At 37.2% G+C, this 19083-nt stretch overlaps 3 protein-coding genes across 3 annotated transcripts; 1 reads left to right on the forward strand and 2 right to left on the reverse strand.

The window, feature by feature from the left end:
• The first annotated feature begins 547 nt into the window (after positions 1 to 547).
• Positions 548 to 5003, forward strand: LOC116033142 (G-type lectin S-receptor-like serine/threonine-protein kinase At4g27290). Its single transcript, XM_031275903.1, has 7 exons — positions 548 to 1835; positions 2770 to 2901; positions 3505 to 3647; positions 3749 to 3959; positions 4076 to 4313; positions 4438 to 4588; positions 4672 to 5003. Exons 1-7 carry the CDS (start codon positions 548 to 550, stop codon positions 4960 to 4962), a joined length of 2454 nt encoding a protein of 817 aa, XP_031131763.1. The 3' UTR covers positions 4963 to 5003.
• Positions 5004 to 6699: 1696 nt separating this feature from the next.
• LOC116033161 (G-type lectin S-receptor-like serine/threonine-protein kinase At4g27290) lies at positions 6700 to 10389 on the reverse strand. Its single transcript, XM_031275923.1, has 8 exons — positions 10023 to 10389; positions 8790 to 9740; positions 8192 to 8323; positions 7958 to 8100; positions 7657 to 7867; positions 7297 to 7534; positions 7053 to 7200; positions 6700 to 6951 (listed from the first exon to the last, which is right to left on the reverse strand). The coding sequence occupies exons 1-8, from the start codon at positions 10387 to 10389 to the stop codon at positions 6700 to 6702; spliced, it is 2442 nt and encodes an 813-aa protein (XP_031131783.1).
• A 1030-nt stretch (positions 10390 to 11419) lies between these two features.
• On the reverse strand, positions 11420 to 18318 carry LOC116031683 (receptor-like serine/threonine-protein kinase SD1-8). Its single transcript, XM_031273947.1, has 6 exons — positions 16909 to 18318; positions 13326 to 13508; positions 12832 to 13236; positions 12489 to 12729; positions 12000 to 12150; positions 11420 to 11922 (listed from the first exon to the last, which is right to left on the reverse strand). Exons 1-6 carry the CDS (start codon positions 18233 to 18235, stop codon positions 11611 to 11613), a joined length of 2619 nt encoding a protein of 872 aa, XP_031129807.1. The 5' UTR covers positions 18236 to 18318; the 3' UTR covers positions 11420 to 11610.
• Between the last annotated feature and the right edge of the window lie 765 nt (positions 18319 to 19083).

Here is a 19083-nt window from a genome sequence, read left to right on the forward strand (position 1 = left end):
TGAGATTCGCGAGGCCTCTCCCTTTGAATGCCAATCGTTATACCGTGGACCAGGGTCCACAGTAGGTCGAAACGGCGTTGTTTCGATGTTAGTGGACACAGAAGCGAATGACTCCAGAGAATTCATTGTCTATAATACATAAAATCTTTGTCTAGAATACACATAACGTTTGCCTAGAATACATAGAATATTGACAAAAAATACACAAAACTCATCCTCCTATGCACAAACACATCACAACCTGTTTTAATAACATGAATATTGACACAAAATACACAGAACTCATCCTCTAAACATTCAAATGTGTAAACACATCACAACATGTGTTACACAGAGAATGATTACCTAACTAGAATACACATAACTCATCTCCTAACATTTTGGTACGGGATGCAAAATGCATTATACACCTGGTCGACGATATAAATTGCCTTCGAATTCGGGAGGACTAGAGTGATCTGAGCACTTGATATCAGGCCCAACAATGAGTCTTCATCCTCAATTTTTCAGCAGATGATGATGATACCTTAGCTACGATTTTTCCGCTATGGTCTTCATCATCATCTTCTTCTTCTTCATATCTATTAATTCCATCTCCAACTTTTCAACCGCGGTAGATACCTTACCCACAAACCAAAAACTCTCAGATGACGGCGCAACCGCAACGCTTGTCTCCGCTACTCAAACATTTGTCCTAGGATTCTTCAGCCCGGGGACCTCAAGAAACAGATACCTCGGAATCTGGTTCGGAAATGTGCCGGAACAGACAGTGGTCTGGGTGGCCAACAACAACAATCCAATCCCAGATTCCTCCGGTGCCCTCATCCTCACACCCACCGGAGACATAACCATCACCCATACCCATACCCATACCAATCAAGCAAACATAGTTTGGAGCTCAAATTCATCGTCTCCACGCATCAACAACCCTTCCCTGCACCTCCTGGACAACGGTAACCTCGTCGTGAAGAACGGCCATAGCTTCGTCTGGCAAAGCTTCGACTATCCCGGCAATACACTGCTTCCTGGGATGAAACTCGGGTGGAACCTCAAAACAAAAACAGAATGGTATATGACATCCTGGAGAAACGAAAACGATCCCTCCACGGGGGATTTCAGTTTCACGTATCGACTAGACATTCTTGGACTCCCGACCGTAATCCTCCGCAAGGGTGAAACTGTACAGTTCAGAACTGGAACGTGGGATGGTACCAGGCTGGGCCAATATTCATTGTCGGATCTCTACTACATGGGTGTTTTCAAGATCTCGTTAGTTTACAACGACGAAGATGCGTATTTCTGGTACCAATGTCTTGAAGCTTCGACTATTTCGAGGTTAGTGGTGACCCACACAGGGGTGATGACGGTGTACATATGGAGCAAAAACAAGAACGGTTGGCTCGATACTAATCCCATACAAGGCGACCATTGTGACACATATGGAACCTGCGGTAACAACAACCTATGCAACGCCATCAATCTGCCTCCATGTGAGTGTTTGGATGGGTTTCAACCCACATCGCCTCTGGAGTGGGAATCGCTTCAGTGGTCCAGCGGTTGTGTTAGGCGGAAGCTGTTGAACTGTAGCGAACCGCAAGGGTTCAAGAAGTTCTCTGACATAAAGTTGCCTGACAATTCCAGGATATTGGGGAACAGGACAGCAATGAGTTTGGCAGATTGCGAGGAGGCGTGCTTAGGTAATTGTTCTTGTTCAGCCTATGCTTGGGCTGAGGTCGTTGGATGTGCTGTGTGGTATGGTGACTTACACGACATGAGATTGTATTACAGTGAAGCACAGGATCTATACGTTCGAATGCCTAAGTCTGAGCTTAATGGTATATACTTCTTAGTCATAGTTTTTATTTATTTACACAACTTCATCCGTGCAAATTACACCCTGAACCTACATACCGGTCCAAATTGCATTGTCAACACCCATCTAAAATAATATTCAAACCATTATTGTTAAAGCGGACCAGCCCGTTCCACCGCAAGTTAAGATTCATACAACCTTAGCTTGTCCCCATTCGGGTTAGTGGACCCCACGGATTGGCCCACGATCTTTTGTTTTGTTTTCACTTTTATTATTATTCTTAATTTTTTTATTTATTATACAATCATGTGTATACAGTACGTATACACATGAATATATATATAGATATATATAAAATCATGTGTACAAAGCACACAGTGTATATATACATTGTGTACTTTGTACACATGAATATATATGTATCCATGTGTACACACACACACACACACACACACACACACACACACACATATATATAGGGTCTCCATGCGGGCCGTTAGACTCAATTTTCGTGGTTCATTTTTTTTAGCCCTAACCCGCCCTACCGCGTGGTAGGTGCAAGCCAACTCGTGGATATCGACCCACTTTGACAATAGTAAATTTTAAACTATGTATTTGAAGTTAACAGATTAAGTATGAAATTGAAGGTACATAATATGTCAACTTTTAATCGATATTTATTAATTGCACCTACATAATATCTTAACTATAGTAGTTGTAAAGGTGCATAATTTATTAAGAGCAAGTACATAATATGTTAAATGCATGTATATAATATGTTAGCTGCAAATATATAATATGTTACATAATTTGTTAACTACTTGTGTATAATATATTAAGTGAGTACATAATCATCTGAATGTCATTTTAGACTAAAGTTCACACTGCGAGATAAACCCTGTTCCATGGTATAACAATTACTTCTTCAGTTGATTATTTGTTTCATGATTTCCCAGGACCCAGCAAAACGGGGAGACAACGATTGGCTTTAATTGCATCATCAGTATCAATAATCATAGGGCTTGTCTTCCTGGCCATAACTACCTGGTATGGCTTTCATGCAATGGTTGCTAGAAGGAAAACAAGAGGTGAATATGCCTTAGATTAATACAATGTTATCCAAATGACATAGTTGATGGTTTCGGACTAGTTTTATGGCACTGTTGGATGTATGAATTTTGTTAATCGACTTTAAACTTTTTTACCCTAATCTAAAAATTTCAAGCTGTAGAATTTATTAGGCGGGCTCAATTACAATTTTTGATATTTTCACATTAGCATTCTAAATTGTAATTTTAATAAACTAGTACATTTATGTTAATAAATACAAACTTATATATTATTCAACCAATCTAATTATCAATGTATGTATTTACACTATAAAATAATAATTATAATATGTTTTTTTTTAATTTTTATTATTTATTTTCATTAAAAAGTATTTTATTTTGTAATATATATATATAATTTTTATTTACAAATTTTAATAAAAATTACTAAATATGTGCTCTAATATAAGCTCCATGTATATTTTGTTCCACGTTAGTTGTGAAATAAATAATAACATTAAGTGGCTCGGGCTATAGGGCTAACCCGTTCAAGTCATGTGGCTTATCAAACTAATTTTTTATTGGATCAGCCTATCCGTTTTGACCTAAGATATATTAACATCTTACCTTATTGTCATGTAGTTATAGGAAACGAAGAAAGTCTTGAATTACTAGGGGATTCATTAGAGCTACCAATAATTGGTTTTGATGAACTAGTGGCGGCTACCAATAACTTCAGTGATGATAACAAGCTTGGTGCAGGAGGATTTGGTCCCGTTTACAAGGTAGTGATGATGGCTTATCTATTGTATTGCGCACTTTGTAGAAGCTAATGATGCATGACTATTGGAATGATAACTACTAAAAATTTTGTGATTTTGTGTAGGGGATATTAACAGATGGGCAGGAAATAGCTGTAAAAAGGCTATATAGTTTTTCAGGACAAGGCATTGAAGAGTTCAAGAATGAAATATTATTGATCTCTAAACTCCAGCACAGAAATCTTGTTCGGCTATTAGGTTGCAGCATTCATGGTGAAGAGAAGTTACTTGTCTATGAGCATATGAAAAATAAAAGCTTGGATATTATCCTCTTTGGTAATACATTTGCATAATCTTGATGAATATCATGTTAGAAACTTTATAGTTCTCTTAAAACTTCACATTAAGTTCTTTGTCATAAAATTCTTTTCATGTGTTCAATGATACATTAGATCCAACGAGAAAGGTACAACTTGATTGGGGAAAACGTGTTAACATAATACAAGGTATAGCTAGAGGACTTGTCTATCTCCACAGAGATTCTTGTTTGAGGATTATTCACAGAGACCTCAAGGCTAGTAATATTTTATTGGATGAAGACATGAACCCAAAAATCTCTGACTTTGGATTGGCAAGAGCGTTCAGGGCAACAGAAGAACTAGCAAATACTCATAGGGTTGTGGGAACCTTGTAAGCTTCCTTCTTTAATGGTCAAAGATCTTGAATTCTCTTTAACTAATAAAAACTAGTATTGTTGACATCGATCTTGTATGAAAATGAAATGCTAAATTTTTTTTTTTTTTTTTTTTTGCAGTGGTTATATGTCACCCGAATACGTCATGAGAGGACTATTTTCTGAGAAGTCTGATGTTTATAGCTTTGGCGTATTATTGTTGGAGGTTGTCAGTGGTAGGAAAATCTGTGGATTCCATAGCAATGAAGAGCATTCCAGCCTTCTCAATTATGTAAGGGCATCATTTTAGATAAAAATTACATTACATCTTTCAATTTTTATTATTATTTAGTTCAGTTTTTGAAAATATTTCAGGTATGGCAATTGTGGATTGAAAGAAGGGAAGTTGATCTTATTGACGAATCAATTACCAACTCGTGTTGTTTTACAGAAGCACTGCGGTGTATAAGGATAGGATTGCTTTGTGTGCAGGACCGTGTATCAGACAGGCCAACAATGTCAAATGTAGTGTTGATGCTATGCAGTGAAGTAGATATTCCTCAGCCAAAACGACCAACATTCACATTCCACAGCTTGTTGGATTCTGATTCTAAGTCACGCAGCTCCAGAAATGAAATCACCGTTTCCATAACTAAAGGCAGATAAATGTGAGAGCTGAGATTACACATTTATGTGCATATTAGATTTTCGTGTTGCTAACAAATACTAAGAACTCAATTCCATGTTTACTATATATGATACATACTATCATGGGTCTTCAATTCTTGCTATGTCACTGGTAGTGAACATTAACACCATTAATTGACCCTTAACTTTGTTGGTATCCTCAATGTTATGTCAACATAATATGATGTTGTATATATGTCGTGCCATCTCATATTTTATTTTATTATTATTTAAAAGTATTTAATTTAATCACTAATGAATTAATATCAAACTTTACAAAATAATAACAATTTGTTTTCACTTTACAAAATTTAATATGTTTTAACCGTCAAACACTTATTATAGTTTTAATGGTTAGATTTCTAAGTGGGTTTCAACAAAAAAGTTAGGACTAAAGGGTTACTGAAAGCAACTTCTTGAACCCTTTTTTGGGCATGTGTGCGCATATTTCAAATAAAAATAAAAAATTGTGTAGTCGAGACAATCACAATTAAGTTAGTGAGACTATTGATTTGATTGATAATAATTATAAAGTTACAAGTTTGACTCTCAATTAGAACAATCTATTAACTTTCTTGGTTTGAATATGCCACTTATAGATAGACAACCTAGCTACAAAGGCAGTTCAACATCATTTGTTGAATAGTTTGGTTAGTACTGTCAAAGTGGGCTGGCCCGCCCCACCGCGGGCCAAATTTCTGGCGGGCCGACCCGTTAGACTCGCGGGTCAAATTTTGTGTAACCCTAACCCGCTCCGCGCGGGTTCGCGGGCCCCGCAGGCTTTTCATCTTCCTCTTTTTTTTTAAAAAAAAAAAATAATATATATATTCACAGTGCGTGAATATATATATATATATATATTCACAGTACGTGAATATATATATATAATTTTTTTTACTTAGCCCGCGCGGGCCACGGGTTAATTTTGGCCCGCCATTAGGCCCGCATTTTCGCGGGCCTATTTTTTCATGACCCTAACCCGCCCCACCACAGGGCGGGTGTGGGCCAGTTCGCGGGCTTTGGCCCACTTTGACAGCCCTAAGTTTGGTAACTGAAAATTTTTAATTTGTTTTAATTAGTATTGTGTGTGTTAATGTAGTTGTATTTGTGATGTGTACGTGTTAGTTTATAATTGATATCAAATTGTGAGATTTATAATGTAGAGTTAACTTAATTTTTGATCGATATAAAATTTGATGATTATTTTGAGACCTCACAGATACTTTAATCGTGATTTATAACCCATTTAAGTATGCTAAGCCTTTCACCCAACCAATTCAAGAATACTAATAGTAAAAATATAATGTGACTATGTGGCAATGACCTACACGTATACATACATCCAAGTGTATATAATGAAGGCTGGAGGTTGGACAAAAGAGTATTGGTTCTATTAAAGTATTAATGTCATTTTAAAAGTTAGTGTAGTCAATTTTCTTTCTTTTTTTTTTCTTTTTTCTCCCCAAAAGTTAGTGTAGTCAATTTTTTTTCTTTTTTCTATAATAATTTGTTGCTGCTTGTGACATGATCAATTTCATTATATTATTTTACTAGTTAATGTAGATGAGTGAACTTGAGGCAAACACTAAATATTTAAAATTTTATTCATAATCACTATTTGATGGTATACATTTGAAAAACTCTTACTCTTGTCAGTCTTGTGTAATAGTCGTACAAACCACATCGGAACTACTTATGCATAAATTTGTGAACAAATCAATTGTGTGACATGGAATCAGATTCCGACAAGTTTTGAAATGTAAATGTGGGTTCCATTGGCTGAGGAATATCTATTTCACTACACAGCATCAACACTACATTTGGCATTGTAGGTCTGTCTGATACATGGTCTTGCACACAAAGCAGCCCTATCTTTATGCACCGCAATGCTTCTATAAAAGAACACGAGTTGATAATTGATTCGTCTATCAGATCACCTTCTCTTCTTTCAATCCATAATTGCCATGCCTGAAATAGTTTCAAAACTTACAGAACTAAAAATTAAAGAAAGTAATTTTCCTACTTCTAAAATATTGTAAAATTTTTTTTATCTAAAATGACGCTCTTACATAATTGAGAAGGCTGACATTATCTTGGTTATGGAATCCACAGTTTCTCCTTCCACTGATAACTTCCAACAGTATTATTCCAAAGCTATAAACATCGGACTTCTCAGAAAATAGTCCTCTCATAACATATTCAGGTGACATATAGCCACTGCAATAAATTAGGACACTTCATTATCATACAAGATATCAACTAGCTTTTTAGTTAGAGATTTAAGACATGTGATCATTGAAGAAGGAAGCTTACAAGGTTCCCACAACTCTATGAGTATTTGCCAATTCTTCTGTTACCTTAAATGCTCTTGCCAATCCAAAGTCTGAAATTTTTGGATTCAAGTCTTCATCCAACAAAATATTGCTAGCCTTGAGATCTCGGTGAATAATCCTCAAACAAGAATCACGGTGGAGATAGACAATCCCTCTCGCTATACCTTGTATTATGTTGAAGCGTTTTGCCCAATCAAGTTGTATTTTTTTCGTTGGATCTATCCAGGTGTATAATTAAATAAATGAAAAAAAAATAATTGATTTTCGAAAACATAATAAAATCTGAAGTTTTAAAATAGAAAGAACAAGTTTATAACATATATAGTATGATATATATTACCAAATAGCAAAGTATCCAAGCTTTTATTTTTCATATGCTCATAGACTAGTAACTTCTCTTCCCCATGGATGCTGCAGCCTATTAGCCGAACAAGATTCCTATGTTGGAGTTTGGAGATCACTAAGATTTCATTCTTGAACTCTTCGGTGCCTTGTCCTGAAAAACTTGATAGCCTTTTTACTGCTATTTCTTGTCCATCTATTAGTATCCCCTACACAATTAAATTTTTAACAATTATCAATTCATCAACGGATCACCAACTTCCACAAAATACAAAATATATTTAAAAAACCGTCACTACCTTATAAACAGGGCCAAATCCTCCTGCACCAAGCTTGTTATCGTCGCTGAAGTTGTTGGTAGCAGCCACTAGTTCATCAAAAGCAATCATTGGTAGCTCTGATGAGTCCCTAAGTAATGCAAGACTTTCTTCCCTTCGTATAACTGCGTGACAAACAGGCAACTAAAAAGAATCAAGTATCAACTATGTCAATTGGACAACATTACATTGTATTAACCTAAGACATATATTCACCTCTTCTTTTCCTTCTAGCAGCCATTGCATGACAGCCATACCAGGTAGTTATGGCCAGGAGGAACAGCCCTGTGATTATCAATACTGATGATGCAATCAAAACCCTTCGATGTTTTCCCTTTTTGCTGGCTCCTGGGAACATAAACAGATGAACAATTTGAGCAAGAATAATCAATTAGCTGTGCGCACAAATCAAAACCAGACTATTAACTTGATAACCACAAGGTTACAAGTTCGACTCCTAATGAGAGTAGCCTATTGCCAAGACTACCTTATGGTCCAGTGGGAGTAGTGGCACCAAGTCTCACTCCCATATGGGAGGTTGTAGGTTCGAGCATCAGTGGAGGCGGTATTGACTCTTTGTGCTTCAATAAGGTGAGAAAGTAGCTATAAACAAGATACTGCATTGTAACAGAGCCTATTGACATTCTTGGTTTAAGTCAATCCAACTATAGGCAACCTAAGTTGGTTTAACTCTTTGTGGTTCTCTGTCGCCTAAAGTCATAAGGCAGGGTTTATACTTGCCACGCCCTCAGGTATGTAGTGGCTGCGGGTTTCCTTAATCACCGAAAAAAAAAAGAGGACTAAGAAGTAGTACCAATAAGTTGAGAGGCAGGCATTCGAATGAACAGATCTTGTCCTCCAGTATAAAACAATCTCATGTCTTGTAGGTCACCATGCCATACAGCACATCCAACACCTTCAGCCCAAGCATAGGCTGAACAGGAACAATTACCTAAGCAAACCTTTTCACAATCTGTTGAACTCCTCATTGATGTCCTGTTCCCAACCATCCTAGAGCTATCAGGCAACCTTATACCAGATAACTTCCTAAACCCTTGAGCTTCATCACTACAATTCAACGGTATCCTCCGAACACAGCCACTAGACCACTGAAGCGATTGCCATTCGAGAGGCGATCTTGGCTTAAACCCATCGAGACATTCACACAGGCTCGGGCTATTGGGGTTGCATAAGCTGTTATTGCCGCAGGTTCCATATGGGTCACAATGGTCAACCTGAATAGGACCAATAACGAACCACCCAGAATTCTTTTTGTGTGGTCTCCATATAGAGATTGTTATCTGCCCTGTCTCATTCACCACCAACCTTGAAATAGTCGAGCTTTCAACACATTGAAAATCGTAATACGCAGTTTCATCGTTGTAAACAAAATTTGACTTGATAACACTCATGTATAGATCAGCAAAGGTATATTGACCCAGCTTACTGCCATCCCAGGTTCCTGTTCTGAAAAGCACTGTTGAACCCTTGCGAAGGATTCCCGTAGGAAGTCCAAGAAGATCTAGCCGAAACGTGAAATCCCCCTTGGAGGGATCGTTTTGGCTTCTCCAGGATCTTAAATACCATTCTTCTTTTGTTTTCAGGTTCCACCCAATTTTCATCCCTGGAAGCAGTGTATCGCCTGGATAATCAAAGCTTTGCCAGATAAAGCCGCTATCCCCAATCCCATTCTTCACCACCAGGTTACCGTTGTCCAGGAGCTGCAGGACAGGATTCTTGATTCCAGCTCGCGAAGACGATGAACCTGTTTGGTAAAATAGTTAGCCTATCATTCAATTTTAGCTCATTTAACCACTGTTAGCGGTTAAAAAATTAATAAAAGTGTTTGGTTAATCAACTTTTTGTAACTCCAAAATGCTAAAATTCAAAAAGTTGCTCAAAGCAACTTTTTTTAATTAGCTTTTTGAGAAAAGAAATTATACCGGACAACTAATTTACCAAACATTTTTGTACAATCAGCTAATGTTATGAATTATTTATATCCTCTAACCCAATCAACTAAAGCTATTAGTTAATAGTTATTTACCAATCAGGGCGGATGAATTTGACCTCCAAACTATATTTGCTACTTGGTTCTTCGTACTGCTGATGATTAAATCTCCCGTGGGTGTGAGCCTGAGGACACCCGAAAAATCCGGAATTGGGTTATTGTTGTTAGCCACCCAGACCACTGTCCGTTCAGGTTCATTTCTGACCCAAATTCCGAGGTACCGGTTTCTTGAGCTCCCCGGACTGAAGAATCCTAGGACAAACGTTTGACTAGCGGAGACAAGCATTGTTCCGCCGTCATCTGACAACGTTTGGTTCGTAGCTAAGGTATCATCAACAGCTGCTGAAAAATGGAGGATTGAAATGATATATATGAAGAAGATGAAGAACATCTTCATCTTCATCTTCATCAAGTCCCACAGAGAAATTAAATGGCACTTGGACTCCGTTATTACTATATACAACTAGAGGAAATATGTAGTAGTAGGTAAAAGGTTGACCGGTTGACCCAAGAGTCAAGATGATTAACAGATGTCATTATAAAGAAAACGAGTTGGTCATATAAGACCAGAATAGTGGTTGCATGCATGCAATATTTTAAGAACTAACTACCCATCTTTCAATATATTTAATGCTTTTCCAACCCATTATAGTATAAATGGTAATTTGATCCGGCCATGTAGGAATTGAACTCTCACCTTACCGCTGGAAGTAAGGTTTTAAGTTAGACCAGTGTCACAGACTCATTCCCGCCACCTCAGGTGGCTATTTTTTCAATAGCTAAGACCGCACATGACGTCATTAGCGGGAATGAATACGTGACACTAGTCTATGCAAGCTCAAATGACAAGTTTATTTGTTAGAAGAGTTGCGTTGCAATGGCATGCTAGCTACCCAATTCTATGCCACGAGCCCACACCGCCAACTACTATAGATGAACATTCTACTAATTCAAATTTTCCGTCACTATTTTTGATTTTTTTTTTATAATGATTTCTTATCTAATAGATCAATGTCCTAGGAACACATGTTGTTCTCAATTGATCGACCATTGTTAGTATATACTCTTAATTCATATATAGTCCTTTAACTATTCCAGAATATATATCAACAGCTGCTGAAAAATTAAATCAAGAATGAAATGATAGATATGAAGAAGAAGATGATGGTGAAGAACTGAAGAGCAACTTGATCAAAACCCACAAATTGGCTCATGGAAAAATGGACCACGTTAGTATAGCTAGAGGAGATGTACTGTAGTAGGTAAATGTTGACCTAATTAATCAAGAAGACAAGCTTGCTGTTGGTAGAGATCCAGGAATCCAAGATAGGGGTCAAGTACTTAAGTATACTTAAATGCAATTTGTTAAGAACTACCCATCATCTTCATCTATTTAATTAATCTCAACTTGTTAAAGACTACTCATCTTCATCTATTTCAAACTTCCATTGAACAAAAAGCCAATTTTTACAAGGTAATGCAAAAATACGTGTGCTGCATCATCTTCAAAACTTAAGAAAAAAAAAGAAATTAAATTATAAAATTAAAACCTTGAACGTGTTGAACTATACAACTATATATACTATCATGCTTTTAATTTGCTGGTCTTTCAGTCTCCAGCTAGCTACCGGCCGTCTAGTATAGTAACTGTCACATGATTCACACTGCAAGTTTCATCGTAGTTCGTTGAGGAATCAATGTCAGCATGTCTTCTGATTCCTAGGCAAAACCCTGGGTTTTTAGGCTGAGGAAGACTTGTGTTTTCACTGCTCAACATCAGCACCACACTCGCCATGTTCGGTCTGTCTTCTGCTTTCTCCTGCACACACACCAATCCCACCTGTATGCATCTCATCACTTCACTTGGCGAAATCGATTCTCGGATGGCTGGATCAAGCAGTTCTGATCCCCTCCCTTGTCTCCATAGCCCCCATGCCTGACAGGAAAAAGATGGAATCTAAGAACAAGGTGTTTCTGCATGTCAGAAGTGAAGAAGACAGCCTTAATACTTACATGCCCCAGGAGATTCTGTTGGTTGTTCTGGTTGTAGAATCCTCTGTTCTTCTTCCCACTCACTACTTCCAATACTAGAACTCCGAAGCTGAAAACATCAGATTTTACCGAGAAAAGCCCGTCCATTGCATACTCAGGAGACATGTAACCGCTGTTTATTTCAGTAGAAAAAGTTTAAATCATAAGTAATGCTAAGCAAAACAAGTCATAGATAAGGGGCAACCCAACCTCAGCCAAGTTCATCGGGCGGTTGATTTAGTAACCATAAATTTATAAATTCGACTTCTTGAAGGGGAGGCGGCCTATTTGCCTTCTTAGTATAGGCAATTTAGCCTGGTTTACCTCCTCATGATCCTTTATGGATTAGGATCACAAGGCGGGGTTTAGTGCACACCCTTGAATAGTGAGTGTGAGTTTCCTCGTCACTCAAAAAACAAGTTATAGAATTGAAGATATATATAAAGAAGAGCTTTTGGTTTTGGTGCTTACTATGTTCCCACTACTCTCTTTGTATTATTTGCTTCCGTCTCATCCCCTCCGAAAATTCTTGCCATGCCAAAATCTGATATTTTGGGGTTCATTTCCTTGTCTAGGAGAATGTTGCTGGCCTTGAGATCCCTGTGGATTATTCTGAACCTCGAATCTTGGTGAAGATACAGAAGCCCCCGAGCTATTCCTCGGATGATGTTGAACCGCTTTTGCCAGTTAAGCAGCACACTTCTTGTTCTATCTGAAATATATGCACAGATTTAATTTGAGACTCTAGGGTAGAACCAGGACATATATATAAGTATGCTGCAATATGGCAAAGAAGAGAATGAATTAAGCTTACTGAATATAACTGAGTCCAGGCTCTTGTTTTCCATGTACTCATATATCAACATCTTCTCATCCATGTCTACACAGCAGCCGAGAAGGCGAACAAGATTTCTGTGTTGTAGTCTCGCTATCAGTCTAAGCTCGTTCTTGAACTCTTCCACTCCTTGCCCAGAATTCTTTGACAGCCGCTTCACAGCTATTTCTTGATCGCCATCAATAATCCCCTTGTAAACGCAGCCAAACCCGCCTTGGCCAAGCTTATTCGCGTCAGCGAAACTGTCTGTCGCGACAGCAATTGTGCTGAAATCGAACACGGGCAGCTCGAACTCTTCTGCTGCAGTTTCACCTGAGTGGTCGCGCTTGCCGGGGATGACAGGCGCGTTCATGACGAGATCTTGATGAGCCCTTCCTGAATGGCCTGTTTCAGATGCCACAACATACATTGATTATATATATTACTGGATTTCACTGGAGAAAATCAATCTTCAATTCAGGTTTATTAATTACCTCTGTGATCTGTGTTGCTTCTCATGGCGCTCTGTGATGATTTCCTTCTCTTCATCAGAAACAGTGCGCTGAATCCCAATAGAACAATGGCAACGCCGAGAATGACGCCACAGGCTAATACTATCCGTTTAGTCTTGCTGGAACTGTGGTTTCCTGTTGTTGCAATTCCTCCTTGCACTGAACCTGGAATCATTACCATAAATTAACTACATGTTATTTACTTTAGGACAGTCCAATAGCATCTTGAAGCTAATTCATCTCATTCAGCCAAACTCATTAAAAGCTTTCTAAATTTACTTTGGCACATGGATAAAGAATGAATTTTTTTTGATAACCCAGGTTTTTCGATTTCGCTGGACTAGATCCTAAACTACATGAACCCGGCTCATCAGGCCAATTAACCTGCCCCAGACATATGAAGAGGTAAATTGAGTCAATGTAAATTCGAGACTCAACACTAAACTGTATACTTTTGTGCACAAGGAGTCAATCCCAAATCCAAACCCGGGATAAAGTGTTAAGTGAGATTTCACATCCACTAGACCAACATTATATTCTAGGGGCAACAACTTAGTCGTTGATTCCAATGTGATAGATTGTGATCAATGGCACATGATCGAGTATGGCAGCTACAGTGTAGAAATACCACCTAATATGTTAGGCTCCTTGTGGGCACTAGACACTTATTCTCCCACTTAATGGGCTCTTAATAAATCATTGAGTATTAATCCGTCTACTATCCTATTAATATGGGAACCTTAGGGCGAAGAAATTTCTCTCTTTTTACGATAAAAATAAATTTTTATATAACACAAAATTTTACTCACATTAAATGTGTCATGTTATAGAACTTTACAATTTAAAATAAATTTTACAAATGTGAACCCAAATTGAAATTAGTCTAATGGTAATAGCATCAAATATTGTATAAAAAAAAAATCAATATAACAAGTCCAACCCCATCAAGAAAATGACCAAATCAACTTATTAGAAAAGTTTTGAAAATCAAAAGGAATTTGTTGTTTGGTGGTAAAAGGACCGTATCTAAACTTTTCCATGTCAATATAGCCGGCCATGTCAATACATTGCACATTGGAGAATGGAGCCGGCACGGTTGGGCCCCAATTAACCCCAATTAAAGGTTTGAAGTTGCTTTCAATAACCTTTTCTAGTCCAACTTCTTTTTGTTGGAATTCATCTAACCATATTAAACACTAATTTTAAAAATCCTATCAAGTGATTGACAACCCACTTAATTAACCTAAGCCTTTCACTCAACCAATTCAACAATAGTGATAGGAAAATTGTAACGTGACTATGTGACTAGGACATATATGTGTGTGAACATGTTCGTTTTTTTCATTCCCGTTTTCCATTTTGTGATGCACGAATAAAATTTCAAGGTAGAATAACATTTTTTTATCCCTCCAAAGTTTAAATTCAATTTCAGAATACTAAAAGGAATGAAACAAATAAAGTAATCGGAATCAAATTCGCTCATAGGATTTAAAATTTAGGTCAAACACTCTCATTGTTTTCTAATTAGGATTAGTTTTGGTGTATCGTTAGCATTAATAAAAATAATAATAATAATAAAACAGCATTGCATTTAAGGACAAAACAGCATAGGTTGTTTTCATGTCATTTTCAAAGTTAAGTGTTGTCAACTTATTGTTTCTAATACAGCATAGTAGTTGAACTTCATAAATTTTTCAAGTACACCTACATGCGTCTCTATTTTCTTTATTCCTGTTTTTTATTTAATTTCTTTCATAAATAGATCATTTTGGATTTATCCAACACTTTTTTTTTCTTTTGCGGCGAAAAAAATATTTAATCATACGCAATATAGAATTCTCAAATTTTACCTTATGTTATAATTGAGTCAATTTAAGACAGAATACCAAAAGTTAAAAATTTTATTCAACCACAATCAAGTTTCATTTTTTAAAAGTTGACCTTAATTCAACTCTCTAAGTATTTATGAAGTCAAACATAAATAATTTTCACATTCAATTTATAAGTTTGACCAACGTATTCCTTTAATAATATTTTTTGCTAGTATAAATACAATCTTTGGATTTACACATGTTGTCCTATTGGTTTGGTCTAATTTCTAGTTCAAACTATAATCATTGGCGCTACAATTGGAAGAAAATGTTCTCAATTAAATTACTAAGAAGAGAGAGAGATTATAGTATCCTTTGTTATATTTTTAAAGGAATTTTAGCTTTGACATTTGTATCTTTTACTCATTATATCTTAGGTAATAGAAAAAAATTCACACCTACTATTTAAGAATATGTACGAAATAAATTCAAGGGAAAATTGCACTTTTCCCCCTATGTTATGTGCATATAGCATTTTTTCCCCCTGTGTTATTAAAGTGGTAGTTTTTCCCCCTAAAATGTTAAATTGACATTTTTACCTTTAAAAATAATTATTTCATTATTTTTTCTCTAACAAATTATTACTTATATGTATGGATGATCACGATTCGGTTCGAACCTAACCAAACACTGTAGCAATCATACTGAAATAGTATGGACGGTTTTGGTTACGATTCAGAACCGAAAAAATAAAATTAAATAATTGTTGAACCGTGAACCGGAACTGAACCACAGTCATATATAGTGAAAATGATCAAACACTTATTTGATAAATTAGTACGGTTCGGTTCCAATTTCGATTTTGAATCGCCAATCAAAACTTTTTTATTTATTTTTATAATTTTATTTCTTATTTAAAAATAGTCTAAATTTAACAATTATTTTATTTTATTTTTTCGGTTCTGAATCGTAACCGTAACCGTCCATACTTTTTAAGTTCAATTGTTACGGTGTTCAATTAGGTTCGTATCGAACCGTAATCTTCCATACATATTAGTAATATAATTGGTTGGAGAATAAAAATAAATGAAATAGTTATTTTTAAGGACAAAAATGTCAATTTAACATTTTAGGGGGGAAACTACCACTTTTAAAATAACTGAAGGGAGAAAACTGCCACTTTAATAACTCAGGGGGGAAAAGTGCTATATGCACATAACTTAGGGGGAAAAAGTGTCATTTTCCCTAAATTCAATTTATGTGTAATAGTTCACAAACTAGACAGAAGAAACAAACAATATTAAAATTTTAGCTTTGACCTTTGTACCTTTTACTCAATCTTTTAGTTTTATAATTTGAATATTCATCAAATTAAATATTCCTCAAACTAGAGTTGTAGTCCATCAATTATAATCATTGTGCAAATACAGTCTCATTTGTCATTAAAGTAACGAATTTGATCAGTTAAAATTAAATTTGTCACTTTGACGAGAGACTAAAATTATTACTTTGATAACAACTGATAGACTATATTTGTATGCGAATGAGTAGAAACTAAACATTAGTCATATGTCTTTTCTTATGAATTTTTTTTTATCCAGTACCAAATTAAAAAAAAATCTTTATTTGGTAAAATAACTAGCTTATCAATTAATTTTGATTTATTTAACTATTATTAACTGCTTGACTTGTGGTTTCTTGAAAAAATGAAAAAAAAAATCAAAAAACTAAATGGGAACGTAGTACATACGTACCTACGTCGGAAGCAGCCACCCGAACGTAGAGAACTTGTCCACCTTCCGCCGCCGTGTACTGCCGCATATCAAGAAGCTCCGTCGTCCACATAACGCACCCAGACCCATCGCCGGTGATATTCGAGTTAGCATAAGCCGCACAGGAGCAATTCCTCTTGCACATCGCCGTACACTCGTCGAAGCTCATCCCGGCGTCCACAAACGCGCTCGAACTCTCCGGCAACTTCATGTAATTCATCGCCAAAAACCCATCGCTCTCACACTCCAAATCGTGAACCCTAACGCACCCGTCCCTCCCGTCCCGCAAATCCCAGGCCTGCCTGTTCCGCGGCCCGAACCCGACCAAACACTCGCACACCGGCGAAATGCTGGTGTCGCAGATCCCGTAGGGCCCGCATTCTTTGTAATAGTCGCACTGGTCGGCCGGGGCGTACCAGAATTTGTTCCAGATTTTGTTCGTTGGAATCCACATGTACCGCTCTAGGTACCCGCCGTGGCTGACCTGTAATTTCGAGAATATTGTCTCGTTGTGGAGCGAGAACGTGTAGTAATTCTCGGATTTGGTTGTTACGAACGAGAATGTTATGACGGCTGTCGGGTTCATTTCTGGGACGCCGCTAAACCGGATTCCGTTCCACGCTCCGCTCCCGTAAATTATGTCGTTTTTTTTTCTTAAGAAGGCTTCCGGTAGGCCGTGGGTGTCGAGCTTGAAGGTGAAATCTCCCTCGGCCGGGTCGGTCGCGGTTTTCCAGGACGAAATGTACCGGTTCAGACCGGTTTTAGAATCCCATCCTAGTTTCATCCCGGGTAGCAATGTGTCTGTCGGGTAATCGAAGCTCTGCCACAGATAGTTCTCCTCGGTCCGGTCATTTTCTCGCCGGAGAACAAAATTCCCGGAATCCAGGAGCTCCGCCACCGTGTTTCCCGGGCCGGGTCGGGTCGTCGAAGACGACCCCCATATTGAATTCCCATCTCCGTCCACCAAATAAATATTCCCATCTTCTCCGATTCTCAGAACTCCCCGGCCGGTGGCGTTCGTGAGAGGTGTGTTTCTGTTGGCGACCCAAACGACGGTCTTCTCTTCGATGTCCTTGTACCATATCCCGACGTACCATCGGCCGGAGTTTTCGGGGGTGAAGAAGCCCAGTTCGAAAAGCGCGTTGGAGGAGACTAAGGTTTGGTCTCCGGCGAGGGGGTGGGTAGGGGTGATGGAGTTGAGTGCAAGAGGTGCGGGGAGAGTTGGGAGGATGAGAATCTGGAAAATTAGGAAATAGTAAGAGCAGAGGCGCCGGTAAAAATGGCGGTGCCCGCCGGTGTTGCTGCTCATTCTTGAATTAAAGAATGGATTATGGATACACCTACTCCCCTGTTTTCTCTATAAAGGTTTTGCCATTTGTAGGACTTTTGCCACTTAGGCAATATTCATGTTTGAGACAGGGGAAGAAAACAACGTGGGCTAATATAAAAAAATTAAAAATAAATAAAAGACATTTACTAATATCCACAAGGAATCTACTACATTAAATGTAATTTCTAGCATCTATCAAAACTCTATCTTGTATAAGTTGTGTTAGTGCATATAATCTACCATCCAAGAATCAACTGAGTTACCCGTGCAGCAGGCTATTTGGATTTATCTTTCTTAAATGGTTTGCAAGTTGCAACTATTGCAGTGAAGGCAGGGCCAATATATACTCTTGGTTGCCCGAGTTTGGTAACATAGTTAGTTTATCGATTAATTTTAGTTTGTTTGACCACTATTAGCTGTTTGATTTGGTTAACAATTCATATGAGTTTTTAATTAATTAATTTTTTGTAACAACTTATTATTCTAAAAAGTTAATTTAAAAAATTGCTCAAAGCAGCTTTTTCGATAAGTTTTTTTAGAAAATCATTTTGCATATAATCAACTATCCGGTAGAGTTAATTTACCAAATATCTTTCTACAATCAGCTAATACTATCAACTAGTCAAACACACTAATCTAATCAGCTAACAGTTATTTACCAAACACCCCCAATGACGATATGTTTCTCTCATTACAAAAATTAAATAAATAAATAAAGGAATAATAACAATAATAACCAACTAACCATCCTAGACACAGGAATTATTCTGGTCTAATTAAATTCGGCTTATAGACTTATACAGTATAATTAAATAGGGAGTAAATTA

The sequence above is a fragment of the Ipomoea triloba genome, chromosome 1 (assembly GCF_003576645.1).
Source record: "Ipomoea triloba cultivar NCNSP0323 chromosome 1, ASM357664v1".
NCBI classification, from domain to species: Eukaryota; Viridiplantae; Streptophyta; class Magnoliopsida; order Solanales; family Convolvulaceae; genus Ipomoea; species Ipomoea triloba.